The sequence below is a fragment of the Cornus florida genome, unplaced genomic scaffold (assembly GCF_030987335.1).
Source record: "Cornus florida cultivar Cherokee Brave unplaced genomic scaffold, ASM3098733v1 CherokeeBrave_3.0.0_Hap2_Chr04, whole genome shotgun sequence".
Lineage (NCBI taxonomy): Eukaryota > Viridiplantae > Streptophyta > Magnoliopsida > Cornales > Cornaceae > Cornus > Cornus florida.
Window position 1 is genome coordinate 13,290,118 of NW_026775574.1, and position 24,530 is coordinate 13,314,647.

The window sequence follows — 24,530 nt, forward strand, 5'->3', positions numbered from 1 at the left end:
TCATTAATATGGTTATGATCGAGCCTAATCTCTTTTGTCCTAAGCAACAATGAGACATTCCCTTCTGCATGCAATGGTGGTAGCACAGAATCTACAATACTACCAGGCACGGACCAACATAGGACCGGTGCCCTTACTCAAATTTTTATATTTTTATAATTTATATCTTAATTTTTTTAGAATTTATGAATTATTACTAAAATTACAATTCGTTCTTATTGGATTCTTGATTCTTTTATTTTTGCTTTTTATACGTTAAAATTTTGAGAACATATAAAGATACCTAAACTAAAATTACAATTCGCTCCACTGTCTTTTTTTTTTTTTTTTTTGTGTATTTTAAATTTTAAATTTTTAAAAATTTTTGAAAAAAATCCCATTAAAATTACAAAAATGAACCCACTATAAAAGTTTGCTCCCACAAATTAAAAGGCTGCCCCCTCACAAAATTTTCTGGGTCTGTCACTGAATATTATAATATCTTCCATGAGTACTCTTGGTACTGGTACTTTAATTACCGGAAAAAAAAAAAAAAAAAAAAAAAAAAAGAAATCTCTCTTGCTAGTTATTCGAAAAGTGTTTTTCTGATTTTATTTTCAAAAAACAGTTTTCCAAAAAAAAATATTTTATCAAATTATATTTTATAAAAGTTTCTATGTGACGACTCTGTGGGCGGGTGTGAGTAGGGATGTCAATTTTTACCGCCCAGCCGGGCTCCACCCCGTCCCGCGCCCATTAATAATGGATATGGGAACACTTTTTGTACCGTTGAGGCAGGCATGAACACAAATTTTGTACCCGTTATGGGTCACGGGGTGGGTAAAGATTTAGTACACATATCCTAAGGGCCCCGCCCCGCCCCGCCCCACCCCACCCCGCTAAGTATATAACTATATTATATATATATATATATATATATAATATTAATAACTTATTTTAGCGGCTTACCGAGTTGCTCATCTCTTACATCCTAATTTGGGATGTAAACTTGGTATTAAATTTGTTTTTGTTTTGGTTATGGTGGAAATTGAAACTTAGAACTTTTTGTGATTTGGTTGTATTAAATTTTTATTTTTGTTTATTATGTTCTCTGAATTATGTTATGTGCATATTATTTTTTTATTTTTGTTGGGATACATAATTTCATTTATGTTGTGCCATTCACAGGCTTTCCACATTTAAATAGCACGAGCTTTAAGTTCCAAAACGTGGGAGAAAAAAATTTGTTAGCGGAACGGGCATGGGGCATAGTATTTCCCAACGGGGTGGGACTGGACATGAAAATCTAAACCGTCCCGAGTCTCGGGGCGGATATGGACTTGACAAAAATTAAAAGGGGAGGGGCGGGGCGAGATTTAGGGAAACCCGCTCCAAACCTGCCTCGTTGCCATCCCTAGGTGTGAGACACTGGATAAACTATCACACTAGCAGGTTACAGAGTTTCACGATCCCACATCGTCTAAGGAAGGAAAATTGCTATATGTAACATCCAACGCCATTCCATGACAAAACGTGTTTTAAAACCGTGATGGCCATGAACCCATCAGAATTTCAAAGTTAAGCCTACTTACTTTTGGAGTATTATCAATGGGTGACCTCTTGAAAAATTTCTGGTCTGAAAGAACCAAAAATAGATAATATTATATTTGAATATGACGAGGATTGTTAAATTCTATAAAACACAATAACAAGCTTATTTTTAACTATTGTAATTTTTTTCCTTCGAGATCATGATCTTTTAATTTAAATGTCTTAAATTTTAGATGATTTACAAGTCTCTCAATAATTTAAAATATTTGAAACGGCATGATTTAAAATACACGTTATAGTTTTCAATTGATGCGTGTTTAATTGTGAGACATAAATCTTTAAGAACACGCCACATGTCAATTATTTAACAAGGTCCAGTGGGGCAGCTGCCTTCACTCTCTTGTAATTATTTTATTTCTGTATGCAAGATTTACATAATTATAAAAGAGCCCCCTCTTTTTCCCACTGTACTCTTGCAAAGTTTAAAAATTGACCCAACAATATTCTAAAAGAAGCCCATTTTAACTAAAAATTAAAAAAACAAGACCTATAATTTTTCTTCCAAATGACCCACCACAAGATTCCAAAACAACCTTTTAACAAAAAAGGGTTAAATTTATAAAACCAGCCTACTTTTAAAATTGTGCATAAAGTCCTGAGTAGAGTTTAAAAAACTCTTAAAGTAACAAAAGTTATTAAGTTATCCCAAAACTCGTGATCAACTGATTAAATAAATTGTGAAATGTAAAATTTGACTTTGCCATTTATTATTAAATTAAGAGTTATAATTTTTATTTTAAAATTATAAATATACCCTGACAGGTCAAAGTTTTAAAGAGAGAGAGGTAAAAGTTTTAGAGAATGGGTAAAGAGGGGGAAGAAAATAGGGGTATTTTTGTAATTTTAAATAATAATTATAACTTTTAATTTAATGTTAAATAAAAAGGTCAAATTTGACATTTCACAACCCATTTAACGGGAAGGTCACTGGTTTAGAGTAACTTGATAATTTTTGTTAGTTTAAGAGATTTTTTTAACTCTACTAAGGATTTTATGCACAATTTTGAAAGTAGATGAAGATTTTTTTTTAAATGATTTTAACACTTCAACAAAAAGTAAAAATAATACTTTTAGGGTAAATTATACGGACCTCCCATATGATTTGTCATAACTACATAGACATACCCAATGATACATATATAAGGGAAGGAACCAACTCAAGGGGCAAGTGCCCCCTACACCTTAAGTGGTTCGCCTTGGCGTATCTATGTTTATCCTATTTTTTAAAAATTTGACGTTTCAACATATCAATATCTAAACTATCTTTACAATTAATTAACAATTCGAAATGTTTTTTTTGGCGTATTCTTGATAAGCAAGCGTTTATATATAGATGTATTGGGATTTGTTTGTGAAGTAAGAACCCATTGACATCTTTTCATCTTTAATAATTCTCGACCTAAAAACATAGAGACAAATAGTCGATCTTTAAATAAGAAAAAAAGTACATTTGCAGGGTTCCAAATGAATTGGTGTGTTCGTATTCCACGTTACATAGGGAGCTATTCATGATAAATAATATTAAAGTCAAATTTTTAATTGGAATTGAATATGAGAGAGTGTGTACGAACTCACAAAGGTCAAGTCATTGAAAACATGAAGAGTACAAAAACGAGCAATAAGGCATTTCGTGACATAAACAAACCTGCACATGCATTAGTTGATGAGCTCTCTAAAGAAGTGCTAAATAGACTGAACCAAATTGTCACAAGACGGTTGGTTAGCCCCAAGGGCATAGTGCAAGCCTACTAATCGGCAGCATTAATGTTAGAGCATAGGTAGGGTAGGGCATTAAAGACTGTAATTAGGCCTAGGTTGGCTCAACCTGGACCATGCTAATTGATGGACTGTAAATAGAAACTCCAATTAAAGATTTGTACATTAGCTTTCATTAGTCTATATCAGGACCACAAGCCTATACACATACACCATATCTCACTCATCAGTTCATTAAACAACCCTATAGGCTATTGGCCTCGGGCGAGCTGAGAAATTTAGAAAGTAAATTTTTGAAGTTCCGTTTTTGACTCATATTCTGAATAATATTTATATTGTAAGATTTGATTTAAAATAAAATAAAAAAACCTATAGACTATTGCCTTATAGTTTGATTCATGTTCTTTGTTCTATTAAAAAGATCAAGTACATATTTGTAACTCTTTAAATCTTTGCTTTGGTTATGTAATATTAATGAATTATTATATAATAGGTATTTTATAATATTGTATGCTAATATTTATATTTGACTATACGTACAAATTATGTTATATAATTAATTTATAATATATAATCTATTTAACGTATAAGATATACGAAGTATTATTTAACGTATTTGATTTATTAACGTTATACATGATATATGTATATGTATTTGTGTACATGTTTGGTGAGGGCTTTTAATATGTATTATTTTATTTCTCTAATGAAATAAAATGAAGAAATTATTACATGGACTCAAAACCATTGATCCTAGGTCAATTACTAATAGACACAAGGGACAGAGCCAATTAATGCCTAAGGGGCACGTGCCCTCCTACTTGGCCCGCCGAATAAAATATATATAGTTAATTTGTAATTTTTTTTAGTATATATAAAAAATTATATATCATGCCTCCCCTTAAATTTTTAATTTCTAAAATTATCTTAACTTTTTCTTTCTTTTGTTCTTTAAATTTTTTTTAAAAAGAGTCAAATTTTCCTTTTTGAATCATACTCAAATTTTTTTCCATTTAAATATATCTCAAATTTCTTTCCTTTTTTCTTCTTAAAATTCTTCTTTTTGCATGTTATAACAATGTTAGTTGAATTTTTTTTTTTTAAATTGTGCCCCCTCTGATTTAAATTCCTGACTTCGCCTCTAACCGACACACAAGTATGCGGTGTCAACTTTGTATTAATTTTTTATTTACGTATCGGCCCGAGATTATGTAATACTTTCTTAATAAAATGTTGGTTCTTTAATTCTTGAAGATAAATGGTCATTTCAAATTTTTTTTTTGGGTGAAATGCTCATTGCGGCAAACCAAACATAAAATGGAGGATAAAACAATTGGGACTAAAGTGTAATTGTCCTTTTTCCTTTAAAAAAAAAAAAATTATTTAACATTTCATAAAAAATAGAAAAAAAAAAAAAGGTCCTAAATACATTTTCATTTTTTTTTTTTCTCAAGAAATATGGAGGATTATATATTTGCTAGTAGGCCCAGCCCATTAATATTTTTTGGTAAGTCCAGCCCATTTAAAATTACTGACCTGTGTCACACAAAGCGTTTGTTTAGGGTTGAACTCTCAAATCAACGAAAGCATGAGTTAAAAGGTACTAGTCAACAAGTGGCTCTGATAGAGAGAGAGAGAGACAGAGGAGAGAGAGCAAGCTCCGTTTTGCAGGGTAGGAGAGAAAAATCTGTGTCCCCCAAAATTTCCCCAATTTTTTGTGTTGTCGACGACAAATATATACATACATACACAGTCCGCTATGCCCACACTAACGAAGCTATATTCAATGCAAGAAGCTTCCGAACACAACACCAAGGACGATTGTTGGGTCGTCATTGATGGCAAGGTCTCTACAACACTTCTTCTTCCCTTCTGTTTTTTTTTTTTTTTAACCCTTTCAAATAATGGATATTTTGTTTTGATTCGTTTTATTCTGATTATATACACATGTAAAGATATTTTGGTTCTCTGTTGATTGCTATGTTTATGATTGTGTTATTTTTGTTGGTACTTCCATTTTTCTCCTCTGTTTTTGAGTGGTCTTATTATGGGTTTCGCGCCTTTTTATGTAATAGATTATGTTTTGTTGAATCTTCCTTTGTGGGTCTACTTTAGATCTGTTTTTGCCATCAAGTCTCAGATTTATTGTACAATTGTTGTTTCTATTTTCATTTTGGAAGATGGGTTGTTCTCAATTTTGTTTTCTTTGGCGATACATGGAAAACAGTCGAAGATATCTTAGCTGATTCAAGTTGTGTTGGGATTTAAGGTGTTGTCTAATCCAGTTGAGGTCAACATAGGCTTACCCAGTGTCTGCTTGAACTCATAACATATTCAGACTTCAAATTTGCGATTCACAAAGTTTACAAACTGAAAATGAACTGCTGAATACAATGCTACCTTATTTTCTTTTAAGTGTCATTTATCAGTTTATCACATGGTCTTCACCTTCAATCCCAACATGTATGCCTTCTGCACTAGCACTTGTGTTTTTCTGGAATTTGGTCATGGGATCATCCTTCCAAGCTGACAAGTTTCTGGATTCTTGTTATCTTTTGAAATGTCAAAGAACTAGAATAAGAAGGAACAGAAAATTGGAGAAAATTATAGAACAGACCTCAATCATGACACAACTCACAAGCAATTTCATGTTTTGGCACTTATCTTGTATTCAACGAAAATTTGATAAGAGAGTACACCATTTTGAGCATTCCACACCTCGAAACCTGTATACCTGGAGAATTTCCCACCAGCTACTCCTTATGCCTTCTCAATAAACCCACCCCATATGAGCTACATATCTCCCTAGAGACCGTGCTCCTTGTATCCACCACTCTTCATGCTATCAGCTGTCGACATTCTTCCTTGTTGGCTTACCAGGTAAAGCTAGATTGAATTGTCTATACTTTCCAATGCCCACTAACGACATGCACCAAAGGATACTTAGTGTTCTCATCCATCCCTCTCCACATAAAATGTCATATAGGCCTTTTAGGTTTTAAGTCTCTTACACACTAAGATTGGAATGATAAAAGTTTTGCATGAAGTAGATTGAAAAACTAGTTGGAGTAGTTTTAATGAGAGTGAGTCTACCAGTTGGAGATCATGACAGGTCCCATGCAACAATGGAAATAAAATACTTTCTGCCTATAGCGTTTGTAGGTTCTAGGATTTTTATTTTCATACTGTCCCTAGATTTCATCTTAAGGGGTTATACCTGGTCCTATTAGATCCCTTATCTGTGATTAATTTAATTTTTTAATTTCATTAATATATATAATTGATGGGTAGGAGTGAAGACAAACACACATGTGCTCATCCCAACTTGGATTTGAAACCTCAAATGCCTCAAATGGGAGAAATAGAGAATAGACGACGCAAAAAACTAATGCTCAGCCGCATCATCGGTATATACAACTTTTCAAACTTCCTTGGGTAATAATTTAGTTGCTCAGTGAGCATAGACCAGTTCATGGAATCGTGCAATAGTTTGGGGGTGCCTTGTTCCATTCTTGGTTTTATAATGCAAGTATTTTATTTCCATAATATCTCCTTACTTTTTCATTGAGAACTAATTTATCCTAATAATTTTAAGAAGAGTTTTTGGTTAATATCTCTAAATGCATCTATGAATACAATAGCATAAATATGTGGGGGAGGTTCAGGAGGTGGATTCTCTTGTTGCTGTCTTAGGGTGCGGGACAAGATCCTTCCCTATTTCGTACCTGGGTTTGCCGTTGGGTGACTCGGCCAGGAGGGTGGGTAGTTGGGACCCGGTGATTGAGCGGTTTGAGAGAAGGTTGGCTGGATGGAAAAAATAGTATCTCTCGAAGGGTGGTAAAGTTACTTTAGTGAAGAGTTCTCTGTCCAGTCTCTCAACGTATTTTCTGTCGCTCTTCCAGATCCCACCCTCTATTGTGGGACGCCTTGAGATGCTTCAACGTAATTTTCTTTGGGGTGGTCGAGGGGAGGAGTTAAAGTATCATCTTGTCCGGTGGGAGTAGGTTTGCAAACCTTTTCAGTTGGGAGGGCTTGGGATTAGGAGATTGGCTCCTTTCAATACTGCTCTCCTAGGCAAGTGGCTTTGGAGGTTCGGCAGTGAAAGACACAGATTATGGAGGAAGGTCATTGTCTGTCAGGTTGGAGAGGAAAGAGGAGGTTGGTTTGCTAGGCCAGTTAGATCTGCCGCTGGAGTGGGGTTGTGGAGATCCATCGGGAAAGGGTGGGATGAGTTCTCTAAACATATTAGATTCAGAGTTCAGGATGGTAGGAATGTCCGGTTTTGGGAGGATTCCTGGTGCGAGGAACGCCCATTGTCTCTTTTATTCCCAAGGCTGTTCAGGGTGGTTGTTGACAGACATGCTTTGGTTGCTGACCGCTATCGTCTTGATAGTGGCAGGTTGTCATGGGATGTGAGGTTTCGGCGTTCCTTTCAGGATTGGGAGTTGGATGACGTCACTGGTTTGTTGGCTCTCTTGTATGGACAGGAGGTGGACAGTATTACTGCGGACTCCTTGACTTGGGTGTCAGCGGCGCAAAGGACGTTTCAGGTCCGGTCCTTATTTTTCTGTTTTTATGGGTTTCACGGCTCCAATTTTCCATGGAAGACGGTTTGGTTGTCAAAGGTGCCTCTTAGGGTGGCCTTTTTTGAGTGGACAGCTGCTTGGGGCAAGATTTTGACCCTCGACAATTTGAGGAAGAGAAGACAAATCATTGTGAACCGGTGTTGCCTTTGCAAGATTGATGGAGAGTCCATGGATCACCTTCTTTTGTATTGTCCTGTGGCCCATGATTGTTGGAGTCTTATCCTGGGACTCTTTGGTGTCCTTGGGTCATGCCCCGGACCTTAAGGGATTTGATGGATATCTGAAGGGGCCAAAGGGTGGGGGCGCATGTTAGGGTTTTTTGGAGGGTGACCCCCATTTGCATTTGGTGGAGCCTTTGGAAAGAGCGGAATAGAAGATATTTTGATAGGGTGGAATATTCCATTGGGGCGTTGAAGTTTTCCATTATCTTTTCTCTCTTTTGTTGGGGATGGGGGAGAAATTATTCATCCATAGATGAATTGGTGGACTTTATGGGTTCTTTGGAACCATAGGTCTTTTCATTGTTTCTTGTTTCTGATTTTCGTACAGCTTTTGGCACGCATTGCCCTTTTGAACGCTTTCTATTATATTTTTACTTATCAAAAAAAAAAAAAAATATGTGGACGACCTTGTATCTGGCTAGCATCTTTTGAACTCAGTGCTAGCTTGAATTGTCAATTCATATAGCATAATTCTAAACGCTATAACATTTCTGAGGTACCAGTTACATGCTTTTAGTTTGATGCAGTATTATATTAGAATGCCTTTAAGTTCTTGGGGTGATGTGCGGTTGATGATGCATTTCCTTTCAAGGCTCTTATAATATATGGCTAGGCTAGTCCATTCATCTTCGACAGTTGCTTAAAATTTGAAAGACCTTTTTTGTAGACATGCATCAATATAGCTTAATGCAATCTGCCATACAAAACTGAGGCAAATCTTGCCATTAGTGAAGAGGCACCGTTCCTTCATATATTTGGTTGTTTTGTAACCTGATTTTCCCGAATAAAATATTATAATTGTCTTCTCTTTATTTTTTCTTTGGTATTTTAAACTTGCAAACCTTTTTACCAAAAGAATCTGGAAGGAAAGAGATCCCAATTTGGATAACAATTGTTATTAGTGCTCAAATATATTGATAAAGGTGATTTGTAATCCATCTATTGCCTTTTTTCTCACGGATCAATTATTAGGGGATCAGTTTGCAGTACACTGAAGATTGTATATGCTCTTGTATCATTTTTCTTTTACTATTTGACATGGCTGATCAGGTATAGGTATGTGCTCTAAGTATCGGACCTCCTTAGTCCCAAACTTTAGGATATAGAGAATGGGTGTGACATGTGTCTAGAAGTTGGGTATAAGTATGTAGACATATCTTGCACATACATTATATTTTCATAGTTAGTTACTGTATGATGATATTGTTAGACTTTATGCTCAATTAGAATTTAAATTATGAGGTGTGAAAAAGAAAAAAAGGGTTTCTAACTATCTTAGAAGTCGGAAGCCCTTTTCTGCTTTTGAATTTAAGCCTTTTCTTCTTCTTCCATCATCATGTTTAGAGAATCAGGGTGTTATATTTGAATCATATGTCAGACGCACTATCCTACAGATACATGCTATACATTACCTAGTTCATGTAGTGTCGACATGGTTAGTGAGGGGAATAGATTAGTTCATATATTCACTTTTCCCCTCCCTTCTTCATGGAGAATGTCTTACCCTTTCTTTTTCCTGGTTGTGCTTTGATTTCATTGTGGTTCTTTTTTTTATTTTCATCCACTGTTCATTGTGGTATTTTCTTTTCTATTTTTCTTCCTTTGCATTTATTTATGTATTTATACTTTTTGGAGAGAGTCAATCCTTTTAAAAAGCTACAAGAGTTTTTATTTATTTATTTATGCATATAACATGAAGTTTGAGCTTTTACCCTAACAACCTTCCCTTTTTCTTTTCTTTTCTTTTTCCTAGTTGTGACAACCTTCCCTTTTTTTTTTAACAACCTTCCCTTGATTGTCCTCCCCTTCTGTTACTATTATCCCAGAGATGAGCTTCATACCTTCCTGTCCCTCTATGCTTATATATAAGCACCATGGAACAAAATTACAAAAAAAAAAATTTAGAAATAAACAATTTAATGTAAACCTAAAACAGAGTTTAAATCTTCAGTACTCGATCCAAATCTAGATGTAGGCCTATTTATAGGCATCGAAAAGTTTCCTTAGCCACTAAGGAAATACAAATATCTATGAAAACACAATCTCTTTAAAATGCACATAATATATCTTTGCAAAGACATGAATGCAGCAGCCATGACATCCTTCTTTGATTGCAGCCCTTGGGGTAGCCATCTAGTCTGGTGTAGCTTCGAAGGCTAGTTTTTGCTCTGCATCACCGCTCCTACCAATAACAATGAGCTTCAAGAAAATGTTAGCAATTTACAGCCATTGACATTGTCTATGGGTAGTGGTAAGGGCTCAACATGTGAAACTAGTGGCGATAACAGTATTACTGCCATGACTGAAGCTGCCCCTAGGAGGACTTTGGGCAAAGAACATCGATTATCGAGGTGTAACTAGGTCATCATCTAGATTTGGATTGAGTATTCAACATTTAAATTCTGTTTAGGTTTACATGAAAATTGTTTATTTGTAATTTTATTCCATGGTGGATATATATAGGCATAGATTGATAGGAAGGTATGAAGCTCATCTCTAGCATAATAGTTGGGGAAGGGAAGGACAATCAAGGAAAGGTCGCCAAGGTAAAAGCTCATACTTCATGTGTATATTTGCATTTATAAAGGTCGCCAAGGTAACACTTAGGAGAGAGAATCTATCCTTTTTAAAAGCTACGAGTATCCATTGGAGTCGCTTCAAAAACAATCTGTTTTTGTAGCATTACTCTTAACATGCATATGCAGTTCATCCCAATTTGGATTTGAAACCTCAAATGTCCCAACTGGGAGAAATAGCGAATAGACCACTACAAAAAAATTTCATTTTTGGGTAATAATTTAGTTGCTTAGTGAAGCTGACCAGTTCATGGATTTCTGTGAAACCCAACCCCCCCCCCCCCCCCCCCCCCCCCCAAAAAAAAAAAAAAAAAAAAAAAATCTTCTATAAATGTCAATAGACCTTTATTTCTTTTTGATGGGGAAGAACTTTCCATTGGGGCGTTTGAAGTTTTCAATTATTTGTTCTCTTTTTAGTTGGGTTATGGGGAGAAATTGTATATCTTTAGATGAAATCGTGGACTTTTTTGGGTTCTTTGGGTCCATAGGACTCCCCCTTTCTCTTTGTTTTCAGTTTTTGTACAGCTCTTGGGACGCGTTCTCCTTTTGAATGCTTTCTAATACATTTTTACTTATTAAAAAAAAAAAAAAAAGACCTTTATATCTAATGCAAGTATTTTATTTCCATTATGTCTCCTTACTTTTTCATGGAGAACTATTTATCCTAATAATTTTAAGATATGTGTTTTATATGTATGTATATATATATAAATAAATATATTATATTTTGTTAATATCTAAATGCATCTATAAATACAATATCATAAATATGTTGACTACCTTCTCTGGCTGGCATCTTCTGAACTCAGTGCTCGCTTGAATCTAACAAGCACGGATACGGATACAACACGACACGGACACGGCAAATCCAAAAAAATTAGGACACGGCGGGGACATGGCGAATAGTATATATATATATATGATGTAGTACTTGAAAAATTACTGAGTGTTACTATTTTTCATCAACCTTACAATGAAAAAAATATACAAATCATTACTCATAATTAATAAACTATAAAAGAACAATATTGCAGAGTTATAAAACCAAATAAAAAACAAGACATTAGAATAATAACTAGTATCATTTAATTACGAGTTTTAAATTATTATGTACTGACCACATAAGTGAGTAAAAGTTGATAAATAATTTCACATATTTATACTTTAACCCAATTTTGTTTTAACACGTGTGTCGGACACGCACCCCTAGCGTGTCGGATGCGTATCCGCGGAGTGTCTGAAAATTAATAAAAAATTCCAGGTACGTTTTTTGGTGTGTCCGACACGTGTTGGGGCGGCCCGACACGGATTCTTCGCCCATTTTGGCGTGTCCGTGCTTCCTAGTCAATTCATATAGCATAATTCTAAATGCTATTAATTTTTGAGGTACCAATTATATTCTTTTAGTTTGATGCAGTATTATATTAGAATGCCTTTAAAGTGCTTGTGGTGATAATCTGTTGTTGATGCATTACCTTTCAAGGCTGTCATAAAATATGGCTAGTCCATTCCGATTCGGTTTTCTTAAATTTTGAAAGATCTGTTTTCTAGAAATGGCATCAATATAGCTTAACGCAATCTGTCATACAAAACTGAGGTAAATCTTGGCATTAGTGAAGAGGCACCCTTCATCATGATGTTTAGAGAATCAGGGTGTTATATTTTCATCATATGTCGGACACACTATTGACTATCCTACGTATACAGGCTATAGATAAGGTTAGTGGTGTTGACATGGTTGGTTAGGGGAATAGATAAGTTCATATATTAACTTTTCCCCTCCTTAACGGTGAGTGTCTTATCTTATCTTTGATTTCATTATGGTTCTTGCTTTTTTTTTTTTTTTTTTTTTTTTTTTATTTCATCCTCCTCTGTTCATTGTGGTATTTTCTTTACATGCTTCATCTCCCTACAATTACAGGTATATGATGTGTCATCTTATATGGACGAACATCCAGGCGGAGATGATGTAATCCTTGATGTAACTGGTATTTTCTTCTTATGCTTTCTGATGGGTAATCTTTTATAAATAATTTTATGATGCAGTATGTGGAGTCGAAAAGAGTAATGCCTGTTTTAAGGGCTTTCCGAACCCTACTACAAAAAATTATCTCGGGATAATTTAAATCGATGAAATGACTTGGTGTTTTAATTTTGTTTAAGGGAAGGATGCAACAGACGAATTTGAAGATGCTGGGCATAGCAAAACTGCGAGGGAGCTCATGGAGACCTTTTGCATTGGGGAGCTTGACCCGACTTCCCCAGCCATCCCTGAGCTTGAAATTTCCCCCAAGAAGCAAACAGACGTTCTCATGGACCTGACAAAGCAATACTGGGCTGTTCCCGTAGCCATTGTTAGCATCTCCGTCATTGCTGGCTTCTTGTACTTGCGTAGGAAGTGAAGGAATTAAACTTTCATTGTGGCAGTTTATAAGATCTATTATCACCAATTTTGAATAATTAAAATATAGTATTTGAGAGAATTTGTCCATTATTATTTCCGAACTCTTAAAAGCAGGGTTCGGGAGGTGGATGGGACCTATTTTATTATCGATTCGGACGTATATGATGAAGAAAAAGATTTGGGTGATACAAAATTATAGATTGATGAATCGGAGAAGAAATAAATGGTGCCTGAAAGTTCATGTATGCGTATTGATGAGGATGTTGATTGTAGCATGTCTATCATGTAGATCAAAATATGCATCAGAAGCATTCGATTGTTTCTAAGTTGGTGCATATTGCAGTCTCTAAGAAATTATATTTTGGTTGATAAACAGACATCAAATTAAGTTGAATCATTCTGATTCTCCAATTCATTGTTCCTCCTTTGTTCATTGCTCAGGTTTTGTTCTCATTGGATGTTACAACAATTATTCTGTTTGTTTCTCAGTTGCTGCATAAAAATTACATAGGCTAAAATGTTCATAGGATGTCTTGAAAATCAAATTTGCTATTTTAAATTGTTTAGGGTTATTGCTTTGTGCAATGAATAAAGTGAGGTTTCAAAAAAAGATAGTCTAAATGTAACATAGGATTAGGGTTAATGTACCTTATTATGTGTGTGTGTGGGTGTTTTTATCTTCAGTTTGCCGGCAAATTTGCTAGAACCAGAGTACTCAACTGAATTTATATATGGTGTATGACTTGACAATGATGGAACAAATGAGAATTAACTCAAACCACTTATAGGATCACTAATACGAGTACACTCGTTCGAAAAGTTATTTTTGACCAATCATCTTCCAATCACAAATATTGTTGACCAATCATCTTCCAAATCATTGTATTGTGGGTGATCTGATGCGATACAATACAAGTTCGACACTCTACGAATTATGTCATTGGTAATGCCCGTTCACAAATATTGTTGACCAATCATCTTCCAAATTACTGTATTGTGAGTGATCTGATGCAGTGCAATACTCGTACTATACTCCATTGCATCCCAACATCACCTACTAATATCTAAATGACAGGTCTTCTTTTATGTGTGGGCGGGATAAGTTGCAACGAGTACACTCGTTTGAAAAGTTATCGTTGACCAATCATCTTCCAATCACAAATATTGTTGACCAATCATCTTCTAAATCATTGTATTGTGGGTGATCTGATGCAGTACAATACAAATTCGACACTCTACGAATTAGGTCATTGGTAATGCCCGTTCACAAATATTGTTGACCAATCATCTTCCAAATTACTGTATTGTGGGTGATCTGATGCAATACAATACTCGTACTATACTCCATTGGATCCCAACATCACCTACTAATATCTAAATGAGAGGTCTTCTTTTCTGTGTGGGCGGGATAAGTTGCAGTAAGGCTTTAGCTGTATTGTAGAGGATTCGGACTCCTTTTTTTGTGGGCTGTGCCAGGCCTTCCGTTTCTCTTGAAAATAGGCCTACAAAAATCTGTATAGAGTTGTAATGTACTGTATAGGATTAAGACTTCTTTCAGTTGGATGGGCCTTTAGATATCTTTTGTTGGGAATAGGCCCATAAATATCTGGATCGATCTATCTGGTCTATATATAAATAAAAAACTCGCGTAATAAAGCAGCTGAGAAGCCAGAGAGAGAAAGCAGTTCTCGTCTTCTCTTGCAATGAATCTACCTGTTCAGAAGAACACTCTCTATGTTGGTAAGTCACCTTCATCACACTGATATTACAAATCAATGCATATATATGCATATATATGTGTGTGTTTGTGTGTGTTTATATGTGTGTGTTTATGAATGGGAATGATTGTTGGTGAACAGGGGGTTTGGCGGAGGAGGTGAACGAGTCGATACTCCATGCGGCGTTCATACCGTTCGGCGACATAAAGGACGTGAAGACGCCGCTGGATCAGGCCACCCAGAAGCACCGATCCTTCGGCTTCGTCACTTTTCTAGAGAGAGAGGACGCAGCCGCCGCCATGGACAACATGGACGGCGCTGAGCTCTACGGCCGTGTCCTTACAGTCAACTACGCCCTACCGGAGCGCATCAAGGGTGGTGAACAGGGTTGGGCCGCTCAGCCCAGTAAGTATCCTCTTTCCTTCCTATTACCCACCATAAACCCTAACCCTAGTTCTCCTCATCTATTTTTGTGTAACTTATGAAGGGCGCTATATGATAAAATTGAAAATTTTATGAGCTGAATTTAAGTGCTAAATAATATTACTTAAAAGTTTAGGATTTTTTCACTTTAAGTGTAAACTGAAATCACTGTCACTTAAAATTTCATCCCATTTTAAGTGGAGCTTATGATATTAAAATTGAACTAGAAAGGTGTAATTGGATGAACACTTAATTTTGAACTGAATTGGGTTAGAACCTATGTGTGTATGTCCATTACCAAGTGGGTTTTGTATTGTTTATGTTAATCTATTTAAGGACTTGTGTTCTGTTACTGTCCTGTTACTCTAATTATTTTAAATTTGGGGATTAGGGTTTTATGGCTTACTTTAGACTTTCCCAAACAAACATGGAGATGAACTAATTTCTTTTTTCTTTTTCTTTTTTTTTTTTCTCTATAGAATTTAGTTTTGGAGTAAGAAATTCGTTTTACCGATTGGAATTATAATGCAAACGCAGAAGGATAAAGTACCACAAGTGATAATGAAGAAGTTCGGCGAGAGTAATTTGTTTAATGTTTGAAAAGTAATCTTAAAGTTGATACAAAAGAAATTGACCGCCAAAACCTACTTGCAAAGAAATCAATTGTAACTCTTTATGAATGATTTTTTTTAGATGGTTTGGCATTTAGAGTAAAACAGAACATTTTTTATAATTGAAAAAACCAAATTAGTGGATTCTAATTTGAGTTTAAGCTGTTATGTATGAGTCTTTGTAATATTGCAATAGAGTCAGTTAATGACACCCTGGAATACTTGAAATAGGAGCAGAGCTATCTAAGTCCGTTTGACCGCATACTTATTTCCTTGAGGCGTACCGCCTTGTGAGAAGGGAGTCACTTCGCAGGCAACTCGTTAAAAGTGATATCAGATATGTTCCCATCTTTGCCTTATCAATGCGAAAGGAGGGAGCTTCACGCTGCTTCTTTCCTAGTTCCTGGCCGGTCTTGCTCCTGATGCTATAGTCTCTAACTCTTGGAGTAATCCCTCTTCCCCCTGCCCAGCCCCCATCTTTCTTGTTTTTCTTTTGGGTAAAGATTTTTTTTTTCCTGCTACATTTTGTGGACTAGACATATCCTGTGTAATGTGATCGTATTGTGATCCAAAGTAGGAGTTAAACACTAAAAACCTTTTGAGGGGCGTACCAACCCCTGTACATAATATCAGTGGCTGCTCTATACTCAATCTATACACTCAAGAAAGACAAAAGGAGAGTACTATCTGTTGCAAAACCAGACACCCAATCACCTATTCATGGGAAGTGGAATTTTTCAACTTCATATTCATTCTGATGAATCTGACTTCCCAGTTCTTATAAGTTTTATTAGCACCCCTGCTTCTAGTAGCTTTGGTTCTAATCAGATTCATTATATATTTCAGAATAGCCTTTCTTTCCCCTGCATGACTTCTGATTCATCTAGCCCACACATGAAATGTCCTAGTGGATGAAGATACTTTCATCATATCGGACAGAAGTAATTAGGAACCTCCGAGGGCATAAAATGTGCCTTTTGTCATGCGTTGTTGAAGTATCAACACTTGAATACACAACTTCTAAAGAGAATGCCATAAATGAAATGGTAATATATAATGCTTATATTTCTTGATAAGTGGCTTCTTGCAACACCCTTTCCCTTGGTTATGTACCAGATGGACTGATGGAGTCTTTTGGTTAAAATCTTATTCTCTTTCCAATCCAAGGTTGAGGTTCTCATGACCAGTGAAAACTGTACTGATGTGTTCCATATTAGGAAGTAACGAGAAATTTTTCATCTAACCTTCTCACATGGAAGTCAGCAACAAAATGGCTTTTTGAGATTTTTGAGGAAGTAATTTGAGAGGAGGTTTCGCTAGTCTTTATACACCCCAATGCATGTTCATTTACAAACCCAAAAAAAAAAAAAAAAAGAAAGAGAGAGAGAGAGAGAGAAAAAAAAAGACAAGGAAAAAGACAAGAAGAATGTACAAGAAGAGAGAGAGTATTATAATTATAATTTTTTTAGATCATGTGACAGATTTTCCCTTCAAGAGGTCACTGTTGCATCTATTTGAGTTTTTCAATTATTTTGTTAAATCATGTTTCCAAGTAATTTCATAAACTTCAAGAAAGAAGGCAGTTGTTCTATTTATAAACCCTAGAGAACTACAATGTGTTTTACTTTTACTGGTCTTATTAGATATTTGTTGGTTTTGGTTGGCTAAAATTCTGACATTGAATTGGATGAAAAAAGTGCTTCTGAAACTTCCCATGGTGGTTCCTCGAAAAAAAATAAAAATAAAAAAATTTCTTTGGGTGGTAGTGAAACTCAATAACTCATTGTTAGCTGGCTAGATCTTTGTTTTTCTTGAAAATGGCACTAGTTGGGCAGTCCATGTTGTACTTGTTGATTGATAATGCTAATTTTGTTTTCTGGTTTTCAGTTTGGGCGGATGCCGACACATGGTTTGAACGGCAGCAACAAGAGGAGGAAATGCAACGTCTTCAGGCAGAGAACCGGGCTACAATGGAGGCAGCAGAGGAGCTGCACAGAAAGAAAATGGCTCAGGATAGAGAAGGGGAAAAGGAAGAAGAAACAGAGACCAAGAATGACCCTATGGCAATAGCTGAAGCAGAGGTTTTGAATGAGAATAGTTCTTAGTTATAATGCGGCAATTCAATGTTGTCTTTCGCAACTCTTAACAATTTCATTTTTGACTTGTATTATTGTATAGACTTTACTCTTTGGTTCAAATGGTCTCCTGTGTCAATTTCATATTCTGATTTCACAATTTGACTCGCTTTCCCTGGTATACAATATGATTGATTACAGAGCCACTGAATATGTGAAGATCATATCTTAGCTATACTAATTTTCTGCTGCGGTCATAATTTTTTATCTGGTGTCCGCAATTGGAATTTGGCATTTTTTTTTTTTTTGTTTTTGGGGGGGATAAAACCACATTGGTCTAACCTCGTTTTCCAAATAACATGATATGAGGTTATAATGATTTTATAAAGCTAAATGGTAGGCAAACCGGATTAAGGCAAAGATGATGGTGATGCTGATCCCGGTAGGTCCTTAGAGGTTGTAACCAGGAGCATACAAATCCTTTGCTGCCCATTTGGATCCCTTAAGAGGTTGTAACCACAGGCACACATAAATGCTTTGCTAAATGTTTTTGGCCGAGGATTAGAGGTGTTAAAAGACTAATAATTTCACCAAACGCATTTGACGGCATTCATTTTCTTGAAAGAGACGGAGGGTAATAAGTACTTTTTTTTCAAATTAGGGATATGAGAGAAAGTTGGTGAAACAGCTAAAACTTTGATTTTCAATCTCAATCGAGTGAGTGATGTCAACTCATGGCATTTGTCTTTGAAAATGAGGCACCTAATTATGGGATCCAAAATGGGACCAACAGTTGGTAGGTACAATAATCAACCAATTACTTCTATTTCTCTTCTATTTCTTTTTTTTTTTTTTTTAACTACTACGATAAAAAGTAATAATAAATAACAATAACATCTTTGAAGCAAGAACATTCAACAGAAAGGAATAGTATGGTCATTAAATTTGCACAAAAAGGGCCTCTCTTAACTTTCTAAGGATCGATTAGGCCTTGGATCATACTGATATGAAAAAAAAAAAAAAAAAAAAAACCAGTACAGGATTTGTATTAAGGCAAAAATTTATTAACCTCTTCTTACCAAAAAAAAACAAAAAAAAAAAGGTGAACACACTTCTCCAACCCCGGAAAAAAGGCCAAAAAGGAGAGATTAACGCAACATTGAAAGGGAAAAGAAGAAGAAAGAACAAGAACCTATGGAAGAAGAGAGACAGCCACTGTCAAACTCCTTCTCTTTGATTCAATACAATTTGGCGCGAAGAAATTTGGACTATTGGGAAAAAGGAGAATTGTCGAGTTTTGAGGCTGCTGTCTTGTCCAGAAACCACAACAGCTTCCCTTTTGTTGGCTGGACCATTCTTGCAGGCAATGATGCATGTTCAGGCCCCACGTTATCTATTGCCAAGTGCACTGCCTCTGCTTTGCTGCTTCCTGCCACGACAACAGCCACATTGGATGCCGAATTGATGACAGGCAAGGTGAAGGTTATCCTCTCAGGGGGAGGTTCGGGGGAATCAGTGATAAACGTCACCCATTCATCCTTCTCGTCAAGCACCGAATGATTAGGAAATAGTGAGGCGACATGCCCATCTGAACCCATCCCTAGAAGGATGAGGTCGAACTTGGGACAGTCGCTTATCTCAGACACACTGACTATGCGGGTTCTAACAAGCTGTCGGATGACAAACTTATAGTCATCAGCAGCCTCCTCTGCTGACACTGTATCATTGATAGAGTGTACATGGCTGGGAACAACAGGTACCTGATAATTATAATCGTGGAAAATCATGAGAAATTTTATAATCTGCAAAGTGAATAACTAAATTTAAAAAATGGGTAAGATTAGTGAGCGAGGAATGTTGGGGTTTTAACCTCTCAGTCTGAATCTAAAGAATAAACTCACTTTTTATCCCAGTTAAAAACACAGTTTCATGAAGGGCATTTAGGTATCAAATGAAAAGGGATGGAAACAGAAAAATAATGCATTAGAGCACATAATTAACTCGGAAAGAGGAGAAAATATGCGCTTAAAATTTCCTAAGTTCCATGTTTTTGTTCAACATTTACAGAATTTGTAGCCCAAACAAAAGGCAAGTACAAACTATCCATGTAAAACTACACACCCCTATTAACAATAGAGAGAATGAAGATCTTAAAAGTTATTTTCAGTGAAAGCTAACGTACATAAACAACAAAGTGATGATGCTCTAATACATGTTAAGGGATGACATTTAAGGTGTTAAAGGGGTATAACCATTGTTTCCATTTAACATGTCATATTCTAACTGTAGTTCGATTGATTTCTTCTGTTCAGCTTATATATCAAATGAGGCATTTTGGCCACCAACAGCAGTCAAAAAAGCAAGCATGATCTGATGGTCTAATTATCTCATAAATCAAGTACTATGCTGTTACTTTACAGATGCAGTGACAGTCTTGAAATTTCCTCCACAAAAATAGTCCGTTTTGGATCATTTTCTCCCTTTCGTCCAACAAAAATAAGGAAAAATAAATAAAAGAAAGAAAAGACAGAGTGTGAAAAAGAGAAGCATAAAGGGCATCTCTCTCTCCACTGAGACTTTCGCACGTACGTGTAGATTCATGTATGTTATCAAGACTATCTCTATTTATCCAATCCACATCTGATGCTCCAAAAGTGAATGGCCCACCTATTGACCAATTTATTTTTAATATTTATCAATGGTTTCGACCTAAAATGCAAATAAACTTATCTTTATTTTAATATAAATACAATCATACTAAGAATTTAGTCTACAGTATTGGATTAGGCTACGTGACTATAAATCCAACTGCACAATATAAAAGATGAGGTTAGTACACAATTAAAGTTGCATAACATCCCTGTAAGGCGGTAATCCAAAATTAAAGACCAAGACATTTTTCTGCATTTTTCAGAAAATTCAAGAGTTGTCAAGGTACTACTCACTTATCTTTTGCTAGAACTTTAGAAGCATATCAATGATAGGACTCTTTTAATGCTATTTCCATTATCTACTTTTCCAGAACACCATAATTAGGGGTCACTATAGTCTCACCTCAAGAAACCAAAGTTACAGGTAAGTACAATCTATTGTTCAAGACCCACCAAAACTGTAGTCCATTGACAAAACAAAAGAGTAATAAGTGAGTTCATTACTCAGTAGGGTTGAATGGTTGTGGATACTGTAACTGATATATAACCACAAAAAGCATCAATCAGTGGATATTTAAATTTCAATCAGCTACAGTGTAATTTCATGTGAATGAAACCAAAAGGCCCCATGAGAAGAATGATTAGGCAAAACACTCAAAAGATGCTAGTAAGGATCATGATTCGGAATCATAGTGATCCTAGCAACCAGTTGTATATTAGTTTTGCCAAACTGTACCATTATAAGTACATTCGACGTCATAGTTTGTTCTGAGAAACTTTGAACATTGTCATATGAGGCCGTATGCAGTAATCATACCAATTCTTCTTTTTCTTTCTGTTGGGTGGGAGGGGGTAAGAATCATGCCAGGTTCAATTGTACAATTTAACAGTTTATGTTTCAGTGAAAAATCTAATACATTCAGTTGCAGAGTTTAACAAGAAAATACTGCATGGATTTGCCAATAATCACCTTCTGTGCAGAGAAATTTTTTCTACAGATTGATCCCCCTTTTGGATATGATAATTAGAACAAGAAAAGACCTGATAGTCTCCTTTATTACAGTTGTTAGTTGACCACAAACACGAGTAACATCCACAAAAAATCGTGTTGCAATATTCAATAAAGCAAGAATAAAAAATGAGAAACATTCAAATAACTTGAAACGAGCAGTTAGATTGTCTGAGTAGTGTATCATATCAAACTGTTACAGAAGGATCTAAATGCAGAAATAACCCATAAATTCAACCGACGACTTCCTTCTCAGAACAAAATCTATTTTTTTTTGTAAGTACAAAGAAGTTCAACTCTTATCTACAAATTACAAATGAATTCTTGCTGTCTAAGGTTCTACCTTGACAATCACTCATTTTCTCTGCAATTTCAGCCCTAGATAGATCACTTTTTAAGTTTTGTCTTTTCCCCTAAGAACCTGACACATCTTACATATTATGAATTGGTTTGTATAATATACAAGAGTAGGCAAGCAACAATCACCAAGGGAAAAAATCATTAATAAGAATACTATGCAAAGATCCATTTACTTATTATAGTAAACACTTTCAACTGATGGAAAACATATAATACAGAATGACTATAGCCAAATTATACGGTTGCCAGGGTAGTTTAAGTTGTAGTGCAACGAACTGCAGCAACAATCCTACCAAAACTGTTCTGATGATTGTCCGCCCTTTTACAAGAACTAAAATCATTTAAGTAAAAAAATATTCATAGACAAACTTAAAACCTTGAATGTCCATGTCAAACTGTAGCTGCAATATTTAGAAGATAGGGTAAAAGAGAACATGAAGGCATCTCAAAACTAAGAAATTTATAATTGCGCACGCAGTCTCCATAATTGGCAAAATAAACTTGATATTACCTCTAATTTGAAACAGTAAATAATGTCTGCAGTATTTAGCTTTTGGACCAAATAATAGGTTACTTAGACTGTCAAAATTTAGAAATTTTCCAGTAAAGAAGAACATTGTAAGGTTTATATTGCACATACGGGTTTGGAGATAACACAAATGGGATCAGAAAAACATTTCATGGATGGATTTGTATCAGTCATGCCTAGAATCTAAATCAAAGAAAAAGAAACCCTGAATATTGCTTATTCAAACACAATGAACGCGGAAATTATACATTATGCATTGAAGATTAGGTAAGTACCTTAGACAAAAGCCCATCCTTTGCCAGCTTATAATTGCTATCAGGATGATTTTTCGCCACCACACGTTCATCAGTCCAAAAGATGTACCATTTGGCCCAGTCAATAGTCTTGTTATAAGGAGCTTCACAAAGTTTTCTGCTTTCCACCAAAAATTCCAACCAAGATCAGAAAACATAACCAAAAAAAGAAAAAAGAAAAAAAGCCAACAATCAAGCATTGTAGAAGAAAGAATTGATACCCCATCAAGCCAATGAGAGAACCACCAGAAAGAGCAATGGCAAAAGCACCTCGCTCTTTCACTGACACCTCTGATAAATCTGCGATAAAGTCCGCCAAATCGGTGCTGAGTTCAGCCAAACTTTCTTGAATCCTTAACTCTCCTCTATCTTTATGAGCCCCAGAAAGAGCCATTCTTGTAACAAGGCTACTTTACAAGAAAGCTCTAATGCCAAAAAAAAAAAAAAAAAAAAAAAAAAAAAAAAAAAAAAAAAAAAAAAAAACCAACGACAATAGGATCAATTATTAATTTAAAGAACTCTAGCACAAACTTTACTTGCCAAAAATGAAAAACACAAATTCCATACCAACTCTATATATTAAATATCAATCTTCACCAAGAAACGAAAAATAAAAAAGCTTAAATAGAAAGAACATTGAAAAATTCCCAACAAAAAAAATGAATTCTGAACCATAAAATCATAAATAGAACAAGACTTATTATTTTATCTTCAACATTATACTATATTCCAAGAACATTGAAAAAAAAAAGAACAATCATTGACAGGACAGAGATCCCACAACTCAATATATTACTCCGTATTAACAATAGAATAGCACAGTTTTACTATTGAAATTCAAGAAATACTATCATAAAAAAATAATAATAATAAAAAACCCCATTATCAGAAAGTGAAAATATCAACAAACATATAGAGTTCAGAGGCAATGATTAAGTAGAGATCGAAATGAAAAACCCAAATCGAATTCATATATCAAACAAATGAAATATACTGCAATCATAGACAAACCCCAGATCATTAAACATTCTCAATTCACAATCCTATTAGAGAAACAAACTAACTAAACAATTGAAACAAGAAAAATACAATCTTGAGATCTAAGATTCTTGAAAGTTCAACCACTATAAGAATCTATAAAAATAATAAGGAATAGAGAGAGAACCGCTTACGATGAAGACGAAGAATAGGAGAGAGAGAGAAAGGTGGGTGGCAGAAAAGGAAGAAACTGACGAAGGTGGAAGATGGGTATTGAAAAATTCTATTATATACATTTACATATATATCACATATACAATCCAATCTAAACAATTTTACTGAATATATAATATAACTTGGCAAGATGAAGAGAAGAATTTACCTTCAGGGCTTCCACGTGCATCCAATGATCGCGACAAAACACACAGATAAAACTCTCTCTCTCTCTCTCTAAACATGCACTCTCTCTCACTCTCCGACCCTGTGCAAAATAGATGGATAAAATTAGATAGAGAAAGAAAATGATAAAAAAACACCCATCTCTATCTCCTCTTTGTTTTGTGTGAGAGAGAGGAAAAATTAATTGTCTCTCTCTCACCTAGATTTTCTGCTAAATAATTTCTAATCCAATAATTTTAATATATTTTATAAATTTACGTAATTGCCATTAGTGTTTTTTTTTTTTGGTGGGGAAAATTGAGAAGGTTGAGAAATTACAACAAACACTTGTCCAAATAGGATGCTGACAAATGTACCAACGTTCTAGTCACTTGCAAGGCTCAAATTGAAT

General features: G+C 35.2%; 3 protein-coding genes across 5 annotated transcripts; 2 read left to right on the plus strand and 1 right to left on the minus strand.

Moving 5' to 3' along the window:
* Positions 1-4,892: 4,892 nt before the first annotated feature.
* Positions 4,893-13,526, plus strand: LOC132302755 (cytochrome b5). The gene is made up of 3 exons (XM_059799687.1): positions 4,893-5,152; positions 12,611-12,677; positions 12,853-13,526. The coding sequence occupies exons 1-3, from the start codon at positions 5,066-5,068 to the stop codon at positions 13,089-13,091; spliced, it is 393 nt and encodes a 130-aa protein (XP_059655670.1). The 5' UTR covers positions 4,893-5,065; the 3' UTR covers positions 13,092-13,526.
* A 1,211-nt stretch (positions 13,527-14,737) lies between these two features.
* On the plus strand, positions 14,738-18,080 carry LOC132302757 (uncharacterized). The gene is made up of 3 exons (XM_059799691.1): positions 14,738-14,833; positions 14,953-15,216; positions 17,733-18,080. Exons 1-3 carry the CDS (start codon positions 14,797-14,799, stop codon positions 17,948-17,950), a joined length of 519 nt encoding a protein of 172 aa, XP_059655674.1. The 5' UTR covers positions 14,738-14,796; the 3' UTR covers positions 17,951-18,080.
* An 849-nt stretch (positions 18,081-18,929) lies between these two features.
* Positions 18,930-24,246, minus strand: LOC132302756 (probable 6-phosphogluconolactonase 1). Of its 3 annotated transcripts, none has more exons than XM_059799689.1 (4): positions 24,123-24,246; positions 22,984-23,187; positions 22,745-22,880; positions 18,930-19,680 (listed from the first exon to the last, which is right to left on the minus strand). In XM_059799689.1, the coding sequence occupies exons 2-4, from the start codon at positions 23,154-23,156 to the stop codon at positions 19,189-19,191; spliced, it is 801 nt and encodes a 266-aa protein (XP_059655672.1). In that variant the 5' UTR covers positions 23,157-23,187; positions 24,123-24,246; the 3' UTR covers positions 18,930-19,188. The 3 variants fall into 3 exon arrangements, with proteins under 3 accessions (XP_059655672.1, XP_059655671.1, XP_059655673.1); XM_059799688.1 differs by lacking the exon at positions 24,123-24,246 and adding an exon at positions 23,935-24,061; XM_059799690.1 differs by lacking the exon at positions 24,123-24,246 and having other exon boundaries at positions 22,984-23,925.
* Between the last annotated feature and the right edge of the window lie 284 nt (positions 24,247-24,530).